Source organism: Terrapene carolina, unplaced genomic scaffold (assembly GCF_002925995.2).
Source record: "Terrapene carolina triunguis isolate 2854851 unplaced genomic scaffold, T_m_triunguis-2.0 Scaffold66, whole genome shotgun sequence".
Lineage (NCBI taxonomy): Eukaryota > Metazoa > Chordata > Testudines > Emydidae > Terrapene > Terrapene triunguis.
The window spans coordinates 44719900-44740393 of NW_020664417.1; the positions used below are offsets into that span (position 1 = coordinate 44719900).

The window sequence follows — 20494 nt, forward strand, 5'->3', positions numbered from 1 at the left end:
TCAATATAGTGTCATAGGTGTGCACTTGACTTAATAGGCACAATATAAAATTATGTCCTTACACTGGGAATATTGCAATCTAATGAACACAGATAAGTATTTATCCCCCTAGATAACATAGTGAGCGATCACTTATAAATAATCTAGATGCAGTAGGTAGATAAAATAGGTAAAACAATTGTGTAAGGACATCAATCTGAAAGTGGGTTTAATAGGATGATAAAACAAGGGGTGAGAGGAGGACAGTTCATGGGAGAGAATTGTAGGTTTCTTTTATGCCTTGTGCGCAGGAGGTGGTTTAGGATGATTTGATTTATGCTAGCTTCTCAGGTTTTGTAAACCTGTAATAAATCCATCATGGAGAGGTGTGGGAGCAGCCACAGGGAGCACATGATTGGAGGTTAGTGGTGGAATGCGATCTTGCCCTTTAAGGAACTCAGATATGCACTGGGGTATCTGTGGGAATGGTTAGAGAGACTGAGTCTAAGTGAATTGCACTGATCGCTAGCCCCAGAAGTGGGGCAGATAACACAAGGGGTGGCACAGATGTAGATATTTTTCTCTGTATACATTATGGAGGAGTTTGAAAACCAATGAGAGTTGTGTGTGTAACTCCCTTTTGTGCCTTTGAAAATCTCCCCCTACAACTTGTTTATTTCTTTGTTTATTACAAAAATGTTTTGTTGCCTTTAGCTGTTAAATTTGGGAAGTTGCCTTTCTAGCATTTGGTAAAGAATTAGTATCAAATACAAAAAACAAACAAACAAACCTTTCCATACATGCTAGAAAGTGAAAATTGAACACACACTTTGCAGACTAAAATAGCTTCTGGCTGAGATATCCTGCAAAGTCTGCACCCACAGGGGACACTGAACTGGAACATAAGAACATAAGAATGGCCCTACTGGGTCAGACCAAAGGTCCATCTAGCCCAGTATCCTGTCTTCCGACAGTGGCCAGTGCCAAGTGCCCCAGAGGGAATGAACAGAACAGGTAATCATCAAGTGATCCATTCCCTGTTGCTCATTCCCAGCTTCTGGCAAACAGAGACTAGGGACACCCGTCCTTCCCATCCTGGCTAATAGCCATTGATGGACCTATCCTCCATGAATTCATCTAGTTCTTTTTTGAACCCTGTTATGGTCTCGGCCTTCACAACATCCTCTGACAAGGAGTTCCACAGGTTGACTGTGCATTGTGTGAAGAAATATTTCCTTTTGTTTTAAACCTGCTGCCTATTAATTTCATTTGGTGACCCCTAGTTCTTGTGTTATGAGAAGTAGTAAACAACACTTCCTTATCTACTTTCTCTACACCAGTCATGATTTTATAGACCTCAATCATATCTCCCCTAGTCGTCTCTTTTCCAAGCCGAAAAGTCCCAGTCTTATTAATCTCTCCTCATATGGAAGCCTTTCAATACCCCTAATCATTTTTGTTGCCCTTTTCTGAACCTTTTCCAATTCCAATACATCTTTTTTGAGATGGGGCAACCACATCTGCACACAGTATTCAAGATGTGGGCATACCATGGATTTATATAGAGGCAACATGATATTTTCTGTCCTATTATCTATCCCTTTCTTAATTATTCCCAGCATTCTGTTTGCTTTTTTGACTGCAGCTGCACATTGAGTGGATGTTTTCAGAGAACTATCCACAATGACTCCAAGATCTCTTTCTTGAGAGGTAACAGCTAATTTAGACCCCATCATTTTATATGTATAGTTGGGATTATGCTTTCCAATGTGCAGTATTGTGCATTTATCAACATTAAATTTCATCTGCCATTTTGTTGCCCAGTTTTGAGAGATCCTTTTGTAGCTCTTCGCAGTCTGTCTGGGTCTTAATTATCTTTAGTAATTTTGTATCATCTGCAAATTTTGCCACCTCACTTTTTACCCCTTTTTCCAGATCATTTATGAATATGTTGAATAGGACTGGTCCCAGAACAGACCCCTGGGGGACACCACTATTTACCTCTCTCCATTCTGAAAACTGACCATTTATACCTACCCTTTGTTTCACTAAAACCAAGCAGTCCAGGTATATTCACCTCTTGGACAAGATCCTGTGCTCCATTTAGGACTAAATCAAGAATTGCCTCTCCTCTGGTGGGTTCCAGGACCAGCTGCTCCAAGAAGTAGTCATTTAAGGTGTCAAGAAACTTTATCTCTGCATCCCGTCATGAAAGAGTCTACGCTAAGAAACAGGCCTACTTTTTCCTTTTTTTAAACTTAATTTGCCCCAGTCTAATGACTTTACAGGATTCACCAGAGCTACAGAGGACCCATTTATCCTTCAAGTAGACCAGTAGTTTGTGGAATGACCCAGTTTTTACTAGACACCGGTGACAACTCTGTAGTACCTAATACCTACAGCTGTGTACATGCACAGACTCCTGCTATGAAGCATTAGTAAATCCACAGGTCAAAGATGGTCGCTGCACTATTATTTTGGTTTAACAGCACTCAGAGTGCCATGTGTAGGAGGGTTGGGAAGCTCTAAGTAACCAAGTACACTATGTTGAGTATCTCTTATCTCAACCGCTCTCATGCTTAGTGGAAGTGATGTCTCAGTATCCTACTCCTGGTGCTATGTCAGGAATAACTCTCAATACTTATGCTTAATCCAGCAATCCATGGGGTTGCAGACTACATCAATAGAATTAAATGTGAACTATTACTTTATTTGGGTGTAATGGGTCGTGCTCACCACCGTGGCGCCTCCTGCTGGTTGCTCTGGGAATTAGCTCTGTCCATCAGCAGGGCGCTCGCCTCTTGTGGCGTCTCACTCTCCGTCACTGCTTCTCCACCATCTCTGCTGTCTGTGGGGACCCGCATCGCTCCCGGACCATGGCGTCTTCTTCAAGGCACGGCCCTCCGGCTGTCCCCCAACTCCGTTGTCTCCCCACTTCCGGGGAAACCGGCAGTCCTTCGCCCAGCCTCTCGCCGCAGTGGTGAACTGCAGCCTCTAGTCCAGCCCCTCACACAGGGGCAAACTGCAGTCCTTTGGCTAGACACTTCCCTCAGCAGCCAGTGGGGCAAAGGGGGGGGGGGGCCCAGGCCCACCCGCCATTCTGGGCCATCACCCAGGGACCCTATAGCTAGCAGTCACTCACTGCCTCTCCTTCCCCTCTCTGCCATTACCTGCTATCCCTGGGCCACTTCCCTGTAGCCCCAACACCTACTCGGCCCCTGTATCAAGGCCTCAGTCTGGGAGCCAGCCAGGTGGCACTGCTCTGTCCCAGGTACTTCTCTCTACAGGCAGCCAGTCCTTCTCCCTCAGCTTCTCTCTGCCCTGCAGTCCTCCTTATACGGCCCAGCCTGGCCCTGATTGGCTGCTTCTAAGCCTTCCTCTGGTTGGCTGGGTTCTGCGCAGCCACTCTAAGGGCTGCTATTAATCCTTTGCCAGCCAGTAAGGGGCTGCTGCCCCATCACATTGGGTAATTTCTTCTTTTAGTGGAACTGGTAATTGTGGACAACTGCTATAGATGTTCACAAGTAAGTGATGTGCTCCTCAATCTGTAAATGCGCAACAGGTTTAAGTTCTGCGTAAGTTCATGACGACATGTTTGTTTAGGCAATCCTAGGATGTTTCAGTAGTTGGTTATCAAAGTGTGCTCTGGAGGCATTAGGATTAAAGTCCACAACAAAAGGAATTCAACTACATTGAAACTTGTAGCAAAAATCTCACTGTAAGTTAGAACAACCCATATGTCATAGCTATGATGTCATGAGGAGGCTGTAAGTCACATTTGTGATATTAGAGCAATGAAATGTGACATTTTTAAAGGGAGAGAGATCCACAAAATAATATTTACTAGATTTGAACCCATGAGACTGCAATATGCAATTGAATTGTAGTCATATGTGTGATGATGATTAGCTGAGTTACCTCTCACATCATAATTCCATCAACTAAGGAGTGCTTCATAACTACCTTAATTTAAAAATATATATAAATATATGGATATAAATTTCTACTGTAACTTCAGCTCTCACAAGAAAACAAGTATAAAACTGGGCAGAGAGAAATTCTGAATATTATTACAATAAATAGCATCTTCCTTATTAAACTCTTGTGTGATCCACCAGTTACTGAATATAAAACAATACAAGCTTCAGATGAATAAAAAGTTACTTGAGCTGATTTGCTCATGATGCTTATTATTGTGTTCAGAGAATCCACTATCTCTAGTATCATAGCACTGAGTAAACCTGATAGTGTGGTATTAGTTATTTATATACACATCGGGTGAAATCATGGCCTCATTGAAGTAACTATAAATTTTGCCATTGACTTCAATGGGGCCAGTATTTCACTTGTCTACTGTACAGGTCAATCCAGCCCCTATTTAAAGACAATGGCATAACTCCCATTGACTTCAATAGTGTAGGATCAAGCTATAGTTTTTATTTGTACTTTGTAATACACCATAAAACAAACATTCTACAATTTGTGTTTTGGTTATGACCAGATTTTACATTTCTACCATAGCAGCCTGAAAGATAATATAAATGTATATAGAATCATAGAATTACAGGATTGGAAAGGACCTCGAGAGATCATCTAGTGTCCATCCCCCTGTGCTGAGGCTAGACCAGTGGTGGGCAACCTGCGGCCTTTCAGGGTAAACCACCGGTGGGCCGCGAGACAGTTTGTTTACATTGACTGTCCGCAGGCACAGCCACCCAGAGCTCCCAGTGGCCGCGGTTTGCCATTCCCAGGCAATGGGAGCTGCGGGAAGTGGCACGGCCCACAGGGATGTGCTGGTGGCCACTTCCAACAGCTCCCATTGGCCAGGAACGGCGAACTGTGGCTTCTGGGAGCTGTGGGAGGCCGTGCCTGAGGACAGTCAATGTAAACAAACTGTCTCGTGGCCCACCAGTGGATTACCCTGATTGGCTGCGTGCAGCTCGCGGGCTGCAGGTTGCCCACCACTGGGCTAGACAGTCCCTGACACGTGTTTCTTTAACCTATTCCTCCTATGAGAGAGATTTTACAACATCCCTTGGTTACCTTTTCCAGTACTTATTTATCTGTATAGATAGTTTTTCCTCAAATCTGACTTATATCTCCCTTGCTGAAGATTAATTCGATTACTTATTGTCCTGCCTTCAGGGGACGTGGAGAATAATTGATCACTGCCATCTTTATAACAGCCCTTAACATATGTGACAGACCCAGACCAGTGAGGTACAGGAGTCTGGTAGAGGGCAAATATACTAGTCACTGGATGAGTAGTTTTCTGTTCCCTGAGTGACCAGAGAAGGGGCTGCACTAGAGTAATCAGGAACCTGCTAGAACCAGTTAAGGCAGGCAGGCTAATTAGGACACCTGGAGCCAATTAAGAAGAAGCTGCTAGAATCAATTAAGGCAGGCTAATCAGGGCACCTGAGTTTTAAAAGGCGCTAACTTCAGTTTGTGGTGCGAGTGTGAGGAGCTGGGAGCAAGAGGCGCAAGGAGAGTGAGAGGGTGTGCTGCTGGAGGACTGAGGAGCACAAGCGTTATCAGACACCAGGAGGAAGGTCCTGTGGTGAGAATAAGGAAGGTGTTTGGAGGAGGACATGGGGAAGTAGCCCAGGGAGTTGTAGCTGTCATGCAGCTGTTACAGGAGGCACTATAGACAGCTGCAGTCCACAGGGCCCTGGGCTGGAACCCGGAGTAGAGGGCAGGCCCGGGTTCCTCCCAAACCTCCCAAGTGACCTGGACTGTGGGTTCTTCCAGAGGGGAAGGTCTCTGGGCTGTTCCCCAACCCACATGGTGAATCTCTGAGGCAAGAAAATCCGCCAATAAGCACAGGACCCACCAAGATAGAGGAGGAACTTTGTCACACATATCTGAAGACTGTTACCAGGTCTGTTTTCTTGAGACTAAACATGACTAGTTTTTTAACCTTTCCTCACAGACCATATTATTTAAACCTTTTATAATTGTTGTTGCTCTCCTCTGGATTCTCTCCAATTTGTCCACATCTTTCTAAAAGTGTGGTGCCCAAAAACTGGACACAACTTCAGCTGAAGCCTCACCAATGCCAAGTAGAGCAGAACAATTACTTCCTACGTCTTACAGGTCTCCTGTTAATACACCCCAGCCTGTTTTAAAACTGCATCACATTGTTGGCACATATTCAATTTGTGATCCACATAGCCACTAATTTATTAAATACCAACCTCTTTTTATATTCAAACCCACCTAATAGGATATTTACAGAAAAGCAAGCATTATAGTACTGTTTTCCAGAGATAAAGGGATGCTATTTTCCCTTGACTATTATGTATGTCGTTGTGCTGCAGAACGTATATATGCATTTTACAATTATATATATATATACATAAAATATACATAAACACATACACAACATATACAAACATTCATATTTCATATATATACACATACATAAACATATGTGTATATATATTTTATATGTGGCACATATAAATATACATATACAAACATACTATTAAAACAACATCCTGTTTAGTTTAATTTCAATATCAGCTTAGTGTAATTTGTGCATGAACATTTAATAATTTGGGCCCTAGTTTGCTTATTAAATAAAAGATATACAAGTAAAGAAAAATCTCACAGAAACAGCATACCTGTATTCATTTTGACACTGGAGGTTTTGTTATAAAAGTCTTCAGTTTTCCTGCAGAAAACAAAATGATCTATTAATTTGTCACAACGCAATGGTATGTGGTACAAAATGTCATCAGTGGTTTTGGGGGGTGGGGGAAGAGGGAGACACTGGTGAATCAATGTCATATCAAGGCTAGCCCTATTTTAAACACAGGCTTTAATTAAACTGGCACCACTTGTGCCTGCCTCTAAAGTTAAAGTTGAGTCAACACTTCCATTATAGCCTACCCTATTTTCAAAGGTTTAGTATCTCAGCTGTAAACATTTGCGTTGGCATGATATTTGCAATTGATTTTTGGTCTCCAGATTATCAACTGAAGAGCAGCTCACTTAAAGAAATGTATAAAATAAAAACGCTGTTTACAGGTTTTATTTGATGCTTTTCCATAGATGGATATATATATATATAAATATAAAAAGACTAGGAACACTTTTTTTTTTTTTTTTTTTTAAACAGCCAAAGTTATTAACTCTTTCCCCCCAGTATTAATGTGCTAGAAGTGTAGCTTTATTCATAATTTAATATGGATATTTTTACTGACGTGATTTTCACCACTGGTTGCTGCAGTACTAACTACCGACTTAGGACCTGTTCCTGCTCTCAGGGAAATCAACGGTAAAATTCCCATTTACTTTAATAGATGCAAGATCGGGCCCTAACACAGGAAGGTTTCCAAAGGCACCCGGCTGTTCCTTAAAGGATAATAATATGCACAGAAACAAATTATAAATACAATAATCCAGGAAGCAGGAACAGTTTGATTCTCTTGGGCTTGTGGATTCTTACTCTTTATGACATTTAAAAACAAACAACCAAGAGAACAAATATCAACAAATACAAACAAGCAAACAAACAAACATTAAACAAGGAAATAACAACCGAAGAGGAGAAAGGACATCCTAAATTAAATCCAGCATGTTGCCCTTAACTCCTGATGCAATGCCTGTATTTATCACACTGATCTGAGATAAGGACAAGCTTGAACTGAATTTCCCCAGTACCAGGGGCAGCTCTATGTATTTTGCCGCCCCGAGCACGGCAGTCAGGCAGCCTTCAGCGGCATGCCTGCGGGAGGTCCGCTGGTCCCGCGCCTTCGGCATACCCGCCACCAAATTGCTGCCGAAACCGTGGAACCGGCGGAGCTCCTGCAGGCATGCCGCCGAAGGCCGCCTGACTGCCGCCCTCATGGCAACCAGCAGGCCACCCCCCGCGGCTTGCCGCTCCAGGCACACGCTTGCTGCGCTGGTGCCTGGAGCCGCCCCTGCCCAGTACAGACAGTTTGTGTCACAACTGTAATGTTATTTAATGGTTCAGGGGCTAGAGTCTCTCTTCTGTCTGGCCCATTCAGGTTGCTACATGGGCATAAAGGTGTAATAAATGGGGTGGGGACAGAGAGTTGCAGAAAGGGCCCCCAGGGAACACCCCTGATATAAGAGGGTGGCCCAGCCAGCACACTGCTGCTGAAATGGCTCTACACTTTCCCCTCAGCTTTGTGTATTTGAGGTGTGCAGGGGGCAGGAGGGGACATGTCCAGAACAAACTGCACTCTGGCTATTCTCAGCTAGCTTATTACATCTAGAGGCTGCTCTAACTTGCACCACTGGGGCCAAGAATTGGAGTGCAAGAGTGGTTTAAATCATCCTTTCTTCCTCCCTCCCTGTTCCTACAGCAAATACAGGGATAGGAAAAGAGAAAATCGGAATTGTTCATATTTAATACAAAATTAATGGTTTGTTACAATAGTTTCCCCACTATTTTTACCATATACTGTCCCTTGACCTCCCACTTTAAAGAATGATGGTGTGTACGATTAGAATGGCGCATTGGTTACAATGTATTACCATACTAAATGTGGCCCCAATCTCAGGTGGGCTTCCAGGTGCTACTGTAATTAATGAATAATAAACAAAATGCCTTAGACTAGGTGGTGCTGAATATCTTGAACTCCCACTGAAGTCAACAGGAATTGAGTGAACAGCACCTCTGAGGCTGAAACCTCTAGCAATTTATTCTTCTATACTGACGCAGAATGTACTTTGTACTGCTGTAGAAATTCAATGTTATTTTTAATGACGCCTCATAAGATGATCATACTGATTCCTCACTCAAATAAGGCATTTTAACACTGCTAATACTATTTAAAAGCCAATTTCCTTTTGCTATACATCAAGGGAAGGAACAGGCAGATGTTATAGAAATGGATCACTCTAGAAGCTAAGGGATAATACTGGGATAACTAAAAAAATTTCATGCCATTCTATTTATGCTAAAACTGATGTATCAGCAAATTAGCATCTGAGAATTCTCAGTAAATCATTTAAAGAGTAAAGCAAATCCAATCTATTTTCTTCAGTGTTGATAAACTGTCTTTGATTGTAACTTTAGGCTTACATAACAGTCACAAATTATTCTTGAAAGCATCAAATTCTTGGAGTGTTTTCATGCTGCTATAGGAGACAACATTTTAAAGTATTCTATTGGCTTGGAACTGAGTGGTGGTCCCATGAAAACAGGCTATAAAATGCAACACTATTCAGACTCAGCAAAGACTCACCAAGTACAGAACTTTTTTTTACACCAAGATGTCAAAATGATTTCCAGCAGGTGGATTTGATCTATATAAATAAAGTGTTTTTAGTTCATGCCAAAGTTTTACAAACAATACTTTGCTTTTTCTTCCTAAAAATCCTTGGTTCAGCGAGAACATTTGTATAGGTCTAAGGAGATTACTCTCTACAGCAAGCTGCTTACAGTCAATGGGAGGATGCATACAGATCACCAAACATTTCTGAAAAATCTGATCTCAAGTACGCACATAAAGATTTAGGGGCAAATTCTGGTCTTGCGTGCATGCACATAAGTTGATATAAGCTGCACACTTATCAAAATTGTGCCCTGGCATTTTAACCAATTGCTGCTACTAATCTAAAATGATTTTCAAACTCTTGATTGAGTATTAAGGGACATTTAAAACATTACTAATATTAGTAATAGAATTTTAAGGGACATCATGAACTTAAAAGTCACACCTCTATCTGATTTTTTAATCAACTATTATTTAAAGCAAAGTCTATAAAACTTAAAGGGATTAGAGAAAAGAAAAACAGTGAGTTCCCTTTTGTTTCCTTAGTGTTGTTCTTTTGTGTGTACTTAGTTTAATTGTTTTCTGCAAAACTGCTCTGCATGGGTGTGCCCGTGTGGACATGAAGATATCTTGCCATTGTTATTCATGATTTTGTCACATCAAGATTAAACTATTGCCGTGTGATCTACATGTGGTTACACCTTAAAACCATGTGCAGAATGCTGCTGTTTGTTTACTGAAGAGGGCATCTCCCTGGGAGCATGTTCATCGGTGCTCTGGGATCTGCACTGGTGACTTATTGGTTCCCAGGTGGAGTTCAAGGTGTTGGTTATGACCTATAAAAGCCTAAATGGCCTGAGACTGGCCTGTTTGACTGACCACATCTCTCTGTGCCATTGTTGTGATCAAAAGGCTGCTTGAGCTGGATCCCTCTCATTATAAAAGAGAGGAGAAAGCTGTCTCTGTCAGGACATCAGTACTCTGGAACTTGCTCCCCCATTTGCTGCAAAATAGCTCTAATTTTGCATGCTGCAATAGGATGTTTGGAAAGGGCTGAGGGTATGCTTCCCACAATGATGGAGGGTCAGAAAGGAGTTTCTGTAGGTAGCTGGCTGGCTAGGTCCTATTAGAATGATTACTTTAATGCTGCTAGGATTTTATTGCATTGCTAATGATGTGTTATGGTGTCTAGAATCTCAGGAAGGAATCTTTTCAATTATTTTAAATCTAAATAAATAAATGAATAAGGCCCACTGAAGTCAGAGACTACTTGCGGGTTTAAGTTAGGCAGGCCCTTCATATCTTTCTGAATATGGGCCTACATGAACAGTAATATAATACTGTCAGCTCAGAACCCGTTGGTTGAAATAAAATAAGTGGATCATGTTATTAGTAATTGCTAGGGCTGTCAAGTGATTAAAAAAACTAACTGTGATTAATCACACTGGTAAACAATAGAATACAATTTATTTAAATATTTTTGGATGTTTTCTACATTTTCAAATGTATTGATTTCAATTACAACACAGAATACAAAGTGCACAGTGCTCACTTTATATTAGTATTTTTTATTACAAATATTTGCACTGTAAATGATAAACAAAAGAAATAGTATTTTACAATTCACCTCATACAAGTACTGTAGTGCAATCTCTTTATCATGAAAGTGCAACTTATAAATGTAGATTTTTGTTGTTATTTTAGCTTTCAAATTCTGACTGTGGGGCAGTCCTCACAGCTGTCAATTTTTGCACAGCTTCATATGTGATTTTTATGCAAAGTATTTTCAAATATGCTAATAATGTAATTAAATAACGGAACCACCAGCAAATAATTTGTATATTACCATAAACTTAAGTTTAAGGTCAATTAACTCTGTCCCAGGAAGTGGTGGAAGAAGAAGCTGCACTAAATTGGCAACTGTAGCAGGTGCATGGGTGTGGAAAGGTGTATGGGGAGTAGTTGCGTACTGAGTGGGGAAAGTTGGGACAGCTGGGTTTGTGGGGGTATCTGGGCAGATGATGGGAGCAACTAGGAAATATTGTGGGGGGGGGGGGTTGATATAGCTGGGGAGTAGTAGAGGAAAATTGTGTTTGTGCAGATGCCTGGAAGTAAAATAGGAGCAAGATCAGTGACTGGAGTTAAAAGTTGGGGTGAGGGGAAGCCGAGTTTTGTGGGTATGTCCAGGAGGTACAGGATGGCGGTGGCTGAGGGTATCAGTGGTTGTGAAGGGTGTCTGAGTGTAGCTGGATAGCTTGGTAGAGAAGCTTGAAACAGCTAGGTTTCTGGGGAGAATCCACGCGGACGATGGGAGTGGGGGAAGGGATTTCTGGGATCTGAGTGGGGAAGGAGGGGTAACTTATGGGGAGCTGGGTGGATGGCTGCAAGAAGATGAGGGCTATCTAAATTATATTTGTATTGTTTTTACTAAATTACAAAGACAAATAAAGATAAAAACCTGAGATGGCCTAGTTGTTAAAGACAATACTAATAATAATGACCTCTTTTTTCCTATGACACTATTAAAATGCAAGACTTGAATAACATGTATATGTTATTTTTTTCCTTTCCCCTCACAGCAAAATGGCTGACCAAGAATTATTATTTTATCAACTACAATTGGTTAATAACATAGTAATCGTATCCTGACTGGTTCATAACTTAGATTGGTTAATAGTTAAATCACACAGTGTGTTAATATGTGCTGCAAAGAGCCCCAGGAGACACATTATAAAGAGCCACTTGTGGCTCGGGAGCTCAGTCTGAGTATCACTGCTCTAAAGAGTTGTAGATGGGGGGGTTTCATCCAATACCATCAGCTTAACGTGCTCTACTTCATGGAGGAAAGACGGCACATCATTCTGTAGATACACTGTATCAGGCACAATGAAAGTGGTTTCTGAAATGTGAAAATGTCTTTGAGGAAGGAAGCCTTCCCTTCCTTACATATATTACGTCACTGCAGTAGGTGGAATGAGTATGTCTAAACTACAATTTCTAGCTGTATGTAGAAGTTAGTGGTTGGCAAAACACACACAGTGTCCCTCTAAGGAAGAGGAACAGAAAGCAGGGAAACAGAGCTAAGCTGTAGTATATTCTGGAAAAGGAACCTAATAAAGTCTAATCCCTTTCTTCCTCCCCCAGTCATATGATCTTTAGGGGAAGCAGCACTGCAAGGCTAGATTTCCTCCTCCCATTAGCAAGATATTCAGCAAGACCAAGAAGACCCAACTCACTCTGTCCCCCACCCAGCAGAGCAGATCTTCTGGAGGAGGAAGTTGATCACTATCTGACTCTAGGGCAGTGGGTATGGGAAGCAGGGTTTGGTCCTTGTTGGTGGATTAGCTATTCACATTTCAGGAATCATTTCATTCAGCTCTCTCAGTAAGCTACGTGTAGCCCCAACCAGAGATTCCACACAGGACACCCCTTATCCCAACCATCTTCTCGCTGGCACCCTTACCTCCTCCTTTTGGTGATTCTTCCCTAAACCAGGGACCAGGAGGTGGAGCTAAAACGTGACTATCCAAGTGGGATGAATGTGAAAGGGAATTAGGAATTCAGGGCCAGATCCTCAGCCCCTGCTCCAACTGCTTCGTGCTGCTCAAAGCAGCTGGAAAGCTATATTAACTGGCTATTCCAATATGAAGGAAACTCTGGCTGTCAGCGTTGGCATAGCTGACTCTTACATCATCCTCTCCCAAACCCTGATGAAGTGGATGTGTTATGGGCTAACTGGGAGAAAATCCCCCCTTGGGGCCATAGCCAACTAACATTCGGGACTAGCGAGCCAAGGATCCAGCTAGCACAGAACTGATCTCAAGGTTGGGATCCTCCTTTGTACCCCATCTCCAGCTGTGCCCACTTTTGGGGCACAATGAGAATCTGGGCCTCAATCTCTGCAATGAATGGCCTAGTGCTGTTGGAGTCACACAGTACAGCAGACAGGAGATATAGGGCAACACGCTGATAACTATGTGATATGGGACCCCTAGACAAGCAGGACTACAGGTCTGTCTCGTCTTACATGGGGGTTCCGTTCTGCGGTTAGCGCGTAAAGCGAAAACCGCGTATAGCCAAAATTCCATTGAGTTCAATGGCGGGCGGAATCGCCAGCACTACAGGTATAGTATTAAAATTGTTATTTTTCTCTTTTTTTGTTTTTTTGTTTTGTTTTTGCCGACCGCGTAAAGTTGAAATCGCGCATGTTAAATGCATGTAAGACACGACAGACCTGTATATTTTACTGCATAATCACATAGGTGTTAGGCAGTCACAGTGTAGAAGCTTCTCATGAACACATTTACTGTTGAAAGTCACTCTTTTCCCTTTGACTTAATATGGTACCTTCTATGGGGGCATTCTGTACTTTGAGATTCAGTGAAAATTAATTGACTGTCCTTTTGGTATTACCCTGAATTGAGTTTTTAAAGGACCTCTAGGTAAGGTGGCTTATTTCAATTACAGTATACAGTACCACTTGCTAAACAACCAACAACCACAAATGCCTCAAGCCATTGCATGGTGCTGATGTCAGAGGTTTGTCTTCTCACCTCCGTCACTTTATTTGCACTTAAAAGAAAAGTTTAACAAGGCATTTGACTAGCTGTGCACTCAAAAAACAACAATTTGATCTTGACCTGTGTACTTAAATTCAAAATCTGCAGTTACTGTCTCCCTTATTATCCCCCCCGCCCCCAAGATGTATCTGGAACACTTTAAGTAACATGGGGAATTTCAGGATGTATTTCTGAAAATAAACCATATACAAGCATGGGAGGGAGGGAGAAAATTTCAAGATAGCTATACAAACTGACAGGGTTATGTGCAATTTACTGACTATTTTTATAGATGCAGAAGGAAACAGTGACATGAAGAAAATATTTTTTACATTCAGAGTCTGCCTACAGCTTTGCCAGTAAAGGAAATTTTATTTAGAAATTCAGTCAGGAGTTTTATGGTGTTAGTGCTTTTCATTATTTTTTATTGTTTGAAAAATAAATAAAGGAAACAAAAAAGATTTTTGAATAAAAGCAATCTCCTTACTTTATTGGCCTGAAATATTGTTCTATATTTCCTTGCTCTTTTCTATTTTATCATGCTCCCATTATGTTTTTAATTACACAAAATCATACAATCCCAGCCCTTTAAAAATACTGTGTACGTGGTTTAACAGGAACTCACTGTTGGTCAATGGAATTCACTCTGCAGGGCAGGAAATCAGCTATAAGACTGGATGTGTAGGAAAGTGGGGGTGTTTAAAGGGCCTTAAATGTAGGTACCTACCTCTTTTACAAATGAATAGAATAATATTAGCAGAGGGAAGGATCAGCATTGTCACTGACATGAAACAACCAGTCTTGGTGAGCCCTTTTCTGGAATGCCAAAGAAATTATCACAGGGAGGTGATTTCTCTTCTTCAAGTTTTAATTAATTAAATATACTAAACATGTAGGGCCTCCTCAGCTGGTGTAAATCAGCACATCTCTGTGGACTTCAATGGCACCATGCCAATTTATACCAGCTGAGAATCTGGCCCATCGTTTAATGTAATTTCACTAGGATTTAATTAAAAACCAATGAGAAACAAAACAGTCCAGCATATTTAGGTGGCATGGGTCCACAAGCTCTTGGGTCCAAGCTATTTCTCAATGTCCCTCAAGAACACAGGCTTAGTATCAGAATAAATCCACCATGATAATACAAAAGAATCTTCAAGAGTGTTATATTGTACCAATGTGAGCAGCCACCCATGTTCATGTGTAAGTAAACACCTCACAAAAAGCGTAGGGGCTGAAAGTGTTTTGTATGTTGGAGAACTATGTTTAAAATTAACAGGTAAAATTTACAAAGGTGTTTCAGTGACTTAGGAGCCTAAACCCCATTGACTTTCATTACTTTTTGAAAATGGGAGTCAGGCGCTTTTGAAAATTTCACTTAACATGTTTATTCCCAAAAGTCTAAATAAAAGAAAGACATCATACAACCAATTCTTGGGCAAAAATCAATGTAGCTACACCAGGGTTTAAAATTCACTACACAGAGGATAATAAAACTGGTTCATTAGCTCATAGTAATGAGCACAAATAGTAGGAACATAACCGCTGCTTATTTGCATCAGTTGTATACAGTTATTTTGCAAACTACCGGCCATTTCCAATTCTCATGTATTATCAATAGGCATTATTGGCAGTTTCAACATTCATGTATCTCATTGGACTGGGGGCTCCCTCCTGCAGAGTATGGAACTGTGTGAAGATAAAACACCTATAAATAGGCATTTCTAGATATAACAACTCCTCTCTATAGACATCTTTTTGTCTCACTATTCACACCACTCCTATGAGGACTAATGGGAGTGATGTGCTTTCACTGAGAGGTCATTAAAGGTATTACTTTCTCTGTCCCTCTTTGCCATTCCTATACAAAATACACATCCCTAAGTCACTTTGGGTAGCACTAGTTCCATTCTATAGAGTTAGACCAATATGTGTCGGGTCAAGCAAGATTGCACAATGAAAACTCAGCTGGCATACCATGGTCACTAAGAAGGTAACAGGTTTTTACTAACTGGTCCATAAAAACTAAAATTATGTATGTAAGATTGTTATTGTATTCCACAACAGTCAAATGTGTACAGTTAATTTATTCTAAATTTAGCACAGATCAGCTAAGATTGACTTAGTAGACATTCATTAGAATATCTGTATATTCTCTGCCTCCCACCCTTTGATCTTTCTTTCCTTTTTTATATAGTCTAATATCCATTAGCAAAATAGATTAGCTATATGGAATTGTGCTTTAATACAAACAAATAAGATCTATCAGGGATTCCTTTCAGAACAATAAATCCTGTGCGCTTAAGTTAATGCTTAGCCCATGATACCAGAATGAATCAGATTGTGTACTTGGATGTCTAAATGTAACCCAGATATGACAACTTCTGTCTTCCTCTTGTCAAGCTCAATTAAAAACACTAAAAACATTTTTAAATATTTATTTGTACTGTATTGTCGTCAGTAGCTCTTAGCTTGTGTTGTGCCAGCTTTAGAGAATCATAAGTGGCATTTAGCACAAGTACTGTACCACTCAATGTACTTGAATTTACCTAAAGTGTTGACAGAAAGTTGATGGAGAGTTTAGCAACTGTAACATAATGCTCTCTCAAGACACGGATGAACCTCTGATACACAATACACAAAAATAAACGTATGTTTCATGTAATATTAGTTTTGCAACTTTTTCTAAAAGTGTTTACTACATCTTCTGGAAACACTCAGCAATGCTATGTAATCTCCAATTTTCACTTTAATACTAATGGGCTATTTGACCCCATTTGCTCTTTTGTTCCACATAAGGCCACTCAAAATGACCGGGCTTCTACTGTTTACACAACTGGTATGCACTCTGCTGTCTACTGGTTTCATACCAAATATAGTCCTACATGCCTCACGCCTATTTAAAGCAAAAGAGCTACTATTCTTCCCCAGTATAAATAGCCAAAGAAAACATGACTCCGAAAATTATACTTGGCACAGTGGTTAAACTCACATGATTAAAAACAGTTAATACTAACTACTTATACTTGCTGCATGAACCTCAAAACTTTTTGAGCTCTGATTTGATTTTAAGTCTGAATGTTTTTAAGGTCTCCCTTTCTCCTATTCTTCAGTCTGCTCATCTCCTACTTTTTAATCTCCAACTGTCTCCTTTAGATTCTCTCCTATTTAACATCTTCTTTAATGATCTGGAATAAGAGGTAAATGCCATGCAGATGACATTATACTGAATAGTGTTTTTAACACCAGTGAGGACAGAGAAGTAATAAAGAGGGACCTGCCAAGACTAGAAATCTGGGAAATAAACAACAAAGTGCAGTGCAGTTTAGAAAAATGCAGAGTAATCACCTGAGGAGAACAATCCAAAACTCAGATACTGAATGAGAATGAGGCACCTGGAAAGCACAATTCTGAAAGAGAGCAAGGGATGACAGAGAACTGAGAAATAGATATGAATCTTCAAAAGCAATGTTGCAGCAAAAATATTTGGGGCTGCATATAAATATCATGGAGCAGGAGGGTGATAGCCTCTTTCTATGTAGCTCTGGTTTCAACTGCACCTGGACCACTTCACAGCAGGGACTGTCTATTACTATGTGTACAGAACCAAACGTGGCCTCAATCTTGGTTGGGGCTTCTAAGCACTCCTGTAATAAATGATCAAAGAGGTAGATGCATGCTGCGCCTCAATAGGCTGCTGGTGTGCTGAGACCACTGTCTATCCTGCTCACCAATATCATCTCATGGTCTTATATTCCCTCATTGGTCTGTCTCTATCTGTTGTCTTTTATCTTATAGAAGGGGACTGTCTTTTCTTCTATGTTGTACAGCACCCAGCACAATGGGGTCCATGATTAGGGCTCCTGTGCATTACAATGATAACAACAGTACTAAATAATACTCTAAGAAACAATGGAACTCTGGAAATTTTAAAGAAGAATAGCCAACCCCACAGAGATTGCCCGGACAAATAAGATTTGTTTCAATCAATATATAAAGTCTGGTTGGGGAAAGGAGAAAGGGTTAGATAAAGGATAAAAGGAAAACTATAAGATATGGGACAGAATGAGGGAAAGGACATCATATTAAAATCTGTGAGAGGGATGATAAATTTCCACCGAGGAGCTCATTACAGCCTTAATGGTATCTGCTTGCCCTTTCAGCCACAAAGTAAGAAAGAAATCTACCAGCTGGTAAGAGAAGGGAGCAAAAGATCACAGGAAATGTATTCACCTTGCAGGGTTTTTAAAAATATTATGTCAGCTTTTACAGTCCAAAAATTCACGTGTTTTTAGAGATCCATCATTTTTTAATTTTTGTTTTCCTGGTGTATTCCTTTTCAAACTCTATTTTTATTGAATTTCACAAGATAAGTCTTAAAAATGCACAATTTATTTTAAGGTAGATTTTTAATGCCGGATTATAAAGAATCTTAGTAGGGCACAGAATACTTACTGTTTAATCACTGCATATGAAATCAGAGCATAAAGTCAGATCCATTGCCATCCTTTTAATTATCTAAATCTCCCAACACTCTTTCGGTTCTGAAAGTGCTCCATCAGTAGGGCTGCCAACTTTGTAAAATATAAAACCTGGACACTCCAGCAGGAGTGCTGGAACTTCCTCTGCCCCACCCCTTCCCCCATAGGCTCTGTCCCACCCTGCCTTGTTCCCAGACCTCACCTCTGCCCTGCCCCTTCCCCCAGACTACACCCCAGCCCTGACTCTTCCCCCAAGGCCTCACCACTGCCCCATCCCTTCCTCCTGAGGTCCCATCCCCCGTTCACTCCTCTTTATCCCTCCCCCGTTACTCCCTGCTCTTCCCCTCTCCCTGCGTGAGTTGGGAAGAACTCACCTGCAGAGCCGGGGCTGGGAGCTGCAGCCACCCAATGCACAGGGCCGGCTCCAGGCACCAGCTGAACAAGCAGGTGCTTGGGGCGGCCAAGGGAGAGGGGCGGCACCTGAGGCAATTCGGGGGCGGCAGGTCCCTCACTCCCTCTAGGAGCAAAGGACCTGCCGCTGTACTGCCCCGCCGATCGCGGCTTTTTTTTTTTTTTTTGCTTGGGGCGGCAGAAATGCTGGAGCCGGCCCTGCCAATGCAGGTCGGAGGCGGCCCCAGCTGAGTAGGGGCTGGCACGGGTGATGACTCGGTGCCTTCCCGTCTCCTCCACCCGCAATAACCAGACTTTGGGTCAGTAGATCTGACTGGAGACCGTCAAGACCCCTTTTCAACTGGACTTTCCGGTTGAAAACCAGACACCTGGCCACCCTATAATCAGCAGCAAGCACCAGGTTCAACAATGCCTTTCTTTTAAGATTTCCAGTGAAATTTTGTTATGGAGAACAGGAAAAACTATGAACTTGTGCCTTCCTGTGAAGCATCAAGAATATTCAGCTTCTAGAGAGGGGACACCAGAATAGACAAACTACTTAGCTAGGCAGGTATGGTGACTCCTGGGTTGGAATGATAGTCTTTTAAAAATGTACAGATATGCTAATCAACACATTCCGAAGACTACAATCAGGTTTGAACAGCCTAATATTTTTTTCTGGTCTTTTTCTGGTTCAGTAACCATGTCATCCTTCATTATCAATTTACCAGACAATGTGGTCTTGGGAAAATCATGTTAGATCATTTTCAAAGAGTAAATCTAACAAATGTTACTCAGATTGCTCAAGATGTTAAGCGGTTTTAAAAATATATAGAATTGAGCCTCATCCACATCTGCATTAAATGAAGAGAAAAGTACCAAGAAAGGCAAAGAAAATACTGTGTGCAGGGTAGGGAAAAGGTGCACTTCAGTTTTTGATCTTTGTTATTTAGAATGCTAGGAAGACAGCAACTTTCAGGAGTGTACTACTAGAGTCCCTGGCTAAATGGTCATGATGTCAGAATGTTTCTATATGTCTGTCCTTCCAGGCATTGTTATAAATACTGGGACATCATTTCAAGTCCCTTCTATACTGATTCCATAGCAATAGCCTATAGCAGCATGGAAGAAAGGGGACTCTTGGCAAAGAAATAGCAAAAATATAGGCTTTTGTGTCGAATGTTTCTTAAATTATGCTTATTTTTTATTTTAGCCGTTCAACTTGAAGGGTCAGAATCCATTAGCTATGGATGTAAGATCTTAACTACATTTTCTCCTGAGAACTTTTCATATAGGCCCGGAGTCCACGGCTTGGCTTGGGCTATAGGGGCTGGCTAACAGAGAACAATACATAGCTAAAAGGAAGCTGGGGTAAACGGATAACCTTGTGTGTTTCAAGTCAGTGAGCGGAGTCAGCATAACTCCGAATGTAACTGGGCGTCCTTATCACGAGTTATAGACACATGAAGTGCTGAGAAAGGCCTCACGGTTACTCCCTAATGCAGGGAAGAGCGAGTGATACAATACCCCTCAGATTCTAGACAAAGTTCGGGGAGAGGCCTAATATGATTGACATGAGTTATGACACCCTCCCCTCACAGATGTATGCCAGTCCTAGCCCACAGAAATGCAAGGGTAAACTTATAAACAATTGTTATTGTTAAGTACTAATTACTGCTTTTTCGCTTTAAATATCTAGGAACATACCTGTTGGTCAACCGAGAGAGCTGCTACCTCATTCCCCTGGACCCCAAAATTAGGATTTAACCTATATACTTTAATAGACATAGTTTGGGGGTAATAACTGTGTCAGCAATATGTTAATTTGGGCCAT

At 41.3% G+C, this 20494-nt stretch overlaps 1 protein-coding gene across 3 annotated transcripts in view; it reads right to left on the reverse strand.

Annotated features, from left to right (window-relative positions):
* The window catches only part of SORBS2 (sorbin and SH3 domain containing 2), a 243467-nt gene that overhangs the window by 129881 nt on the left and 93092 nt on the right, over positions 1-20494 (reverse strand). For all 3 annotated transcript variants that reach the window (XM_024219237.3, XM_024219236.3, XM_024219233.3), the window contains exon 2: positions 6606-6655. In XM_024219237.3, the coding sequence (XP_024075005.1) occupies positions 6606-6615 (10 nt within the window). In that variant the 5' untranslated portion in view covers positions 6616-6655. The remainder of the gene's footprint in view (positions 1-6605; positions 6656-20494) is intronic.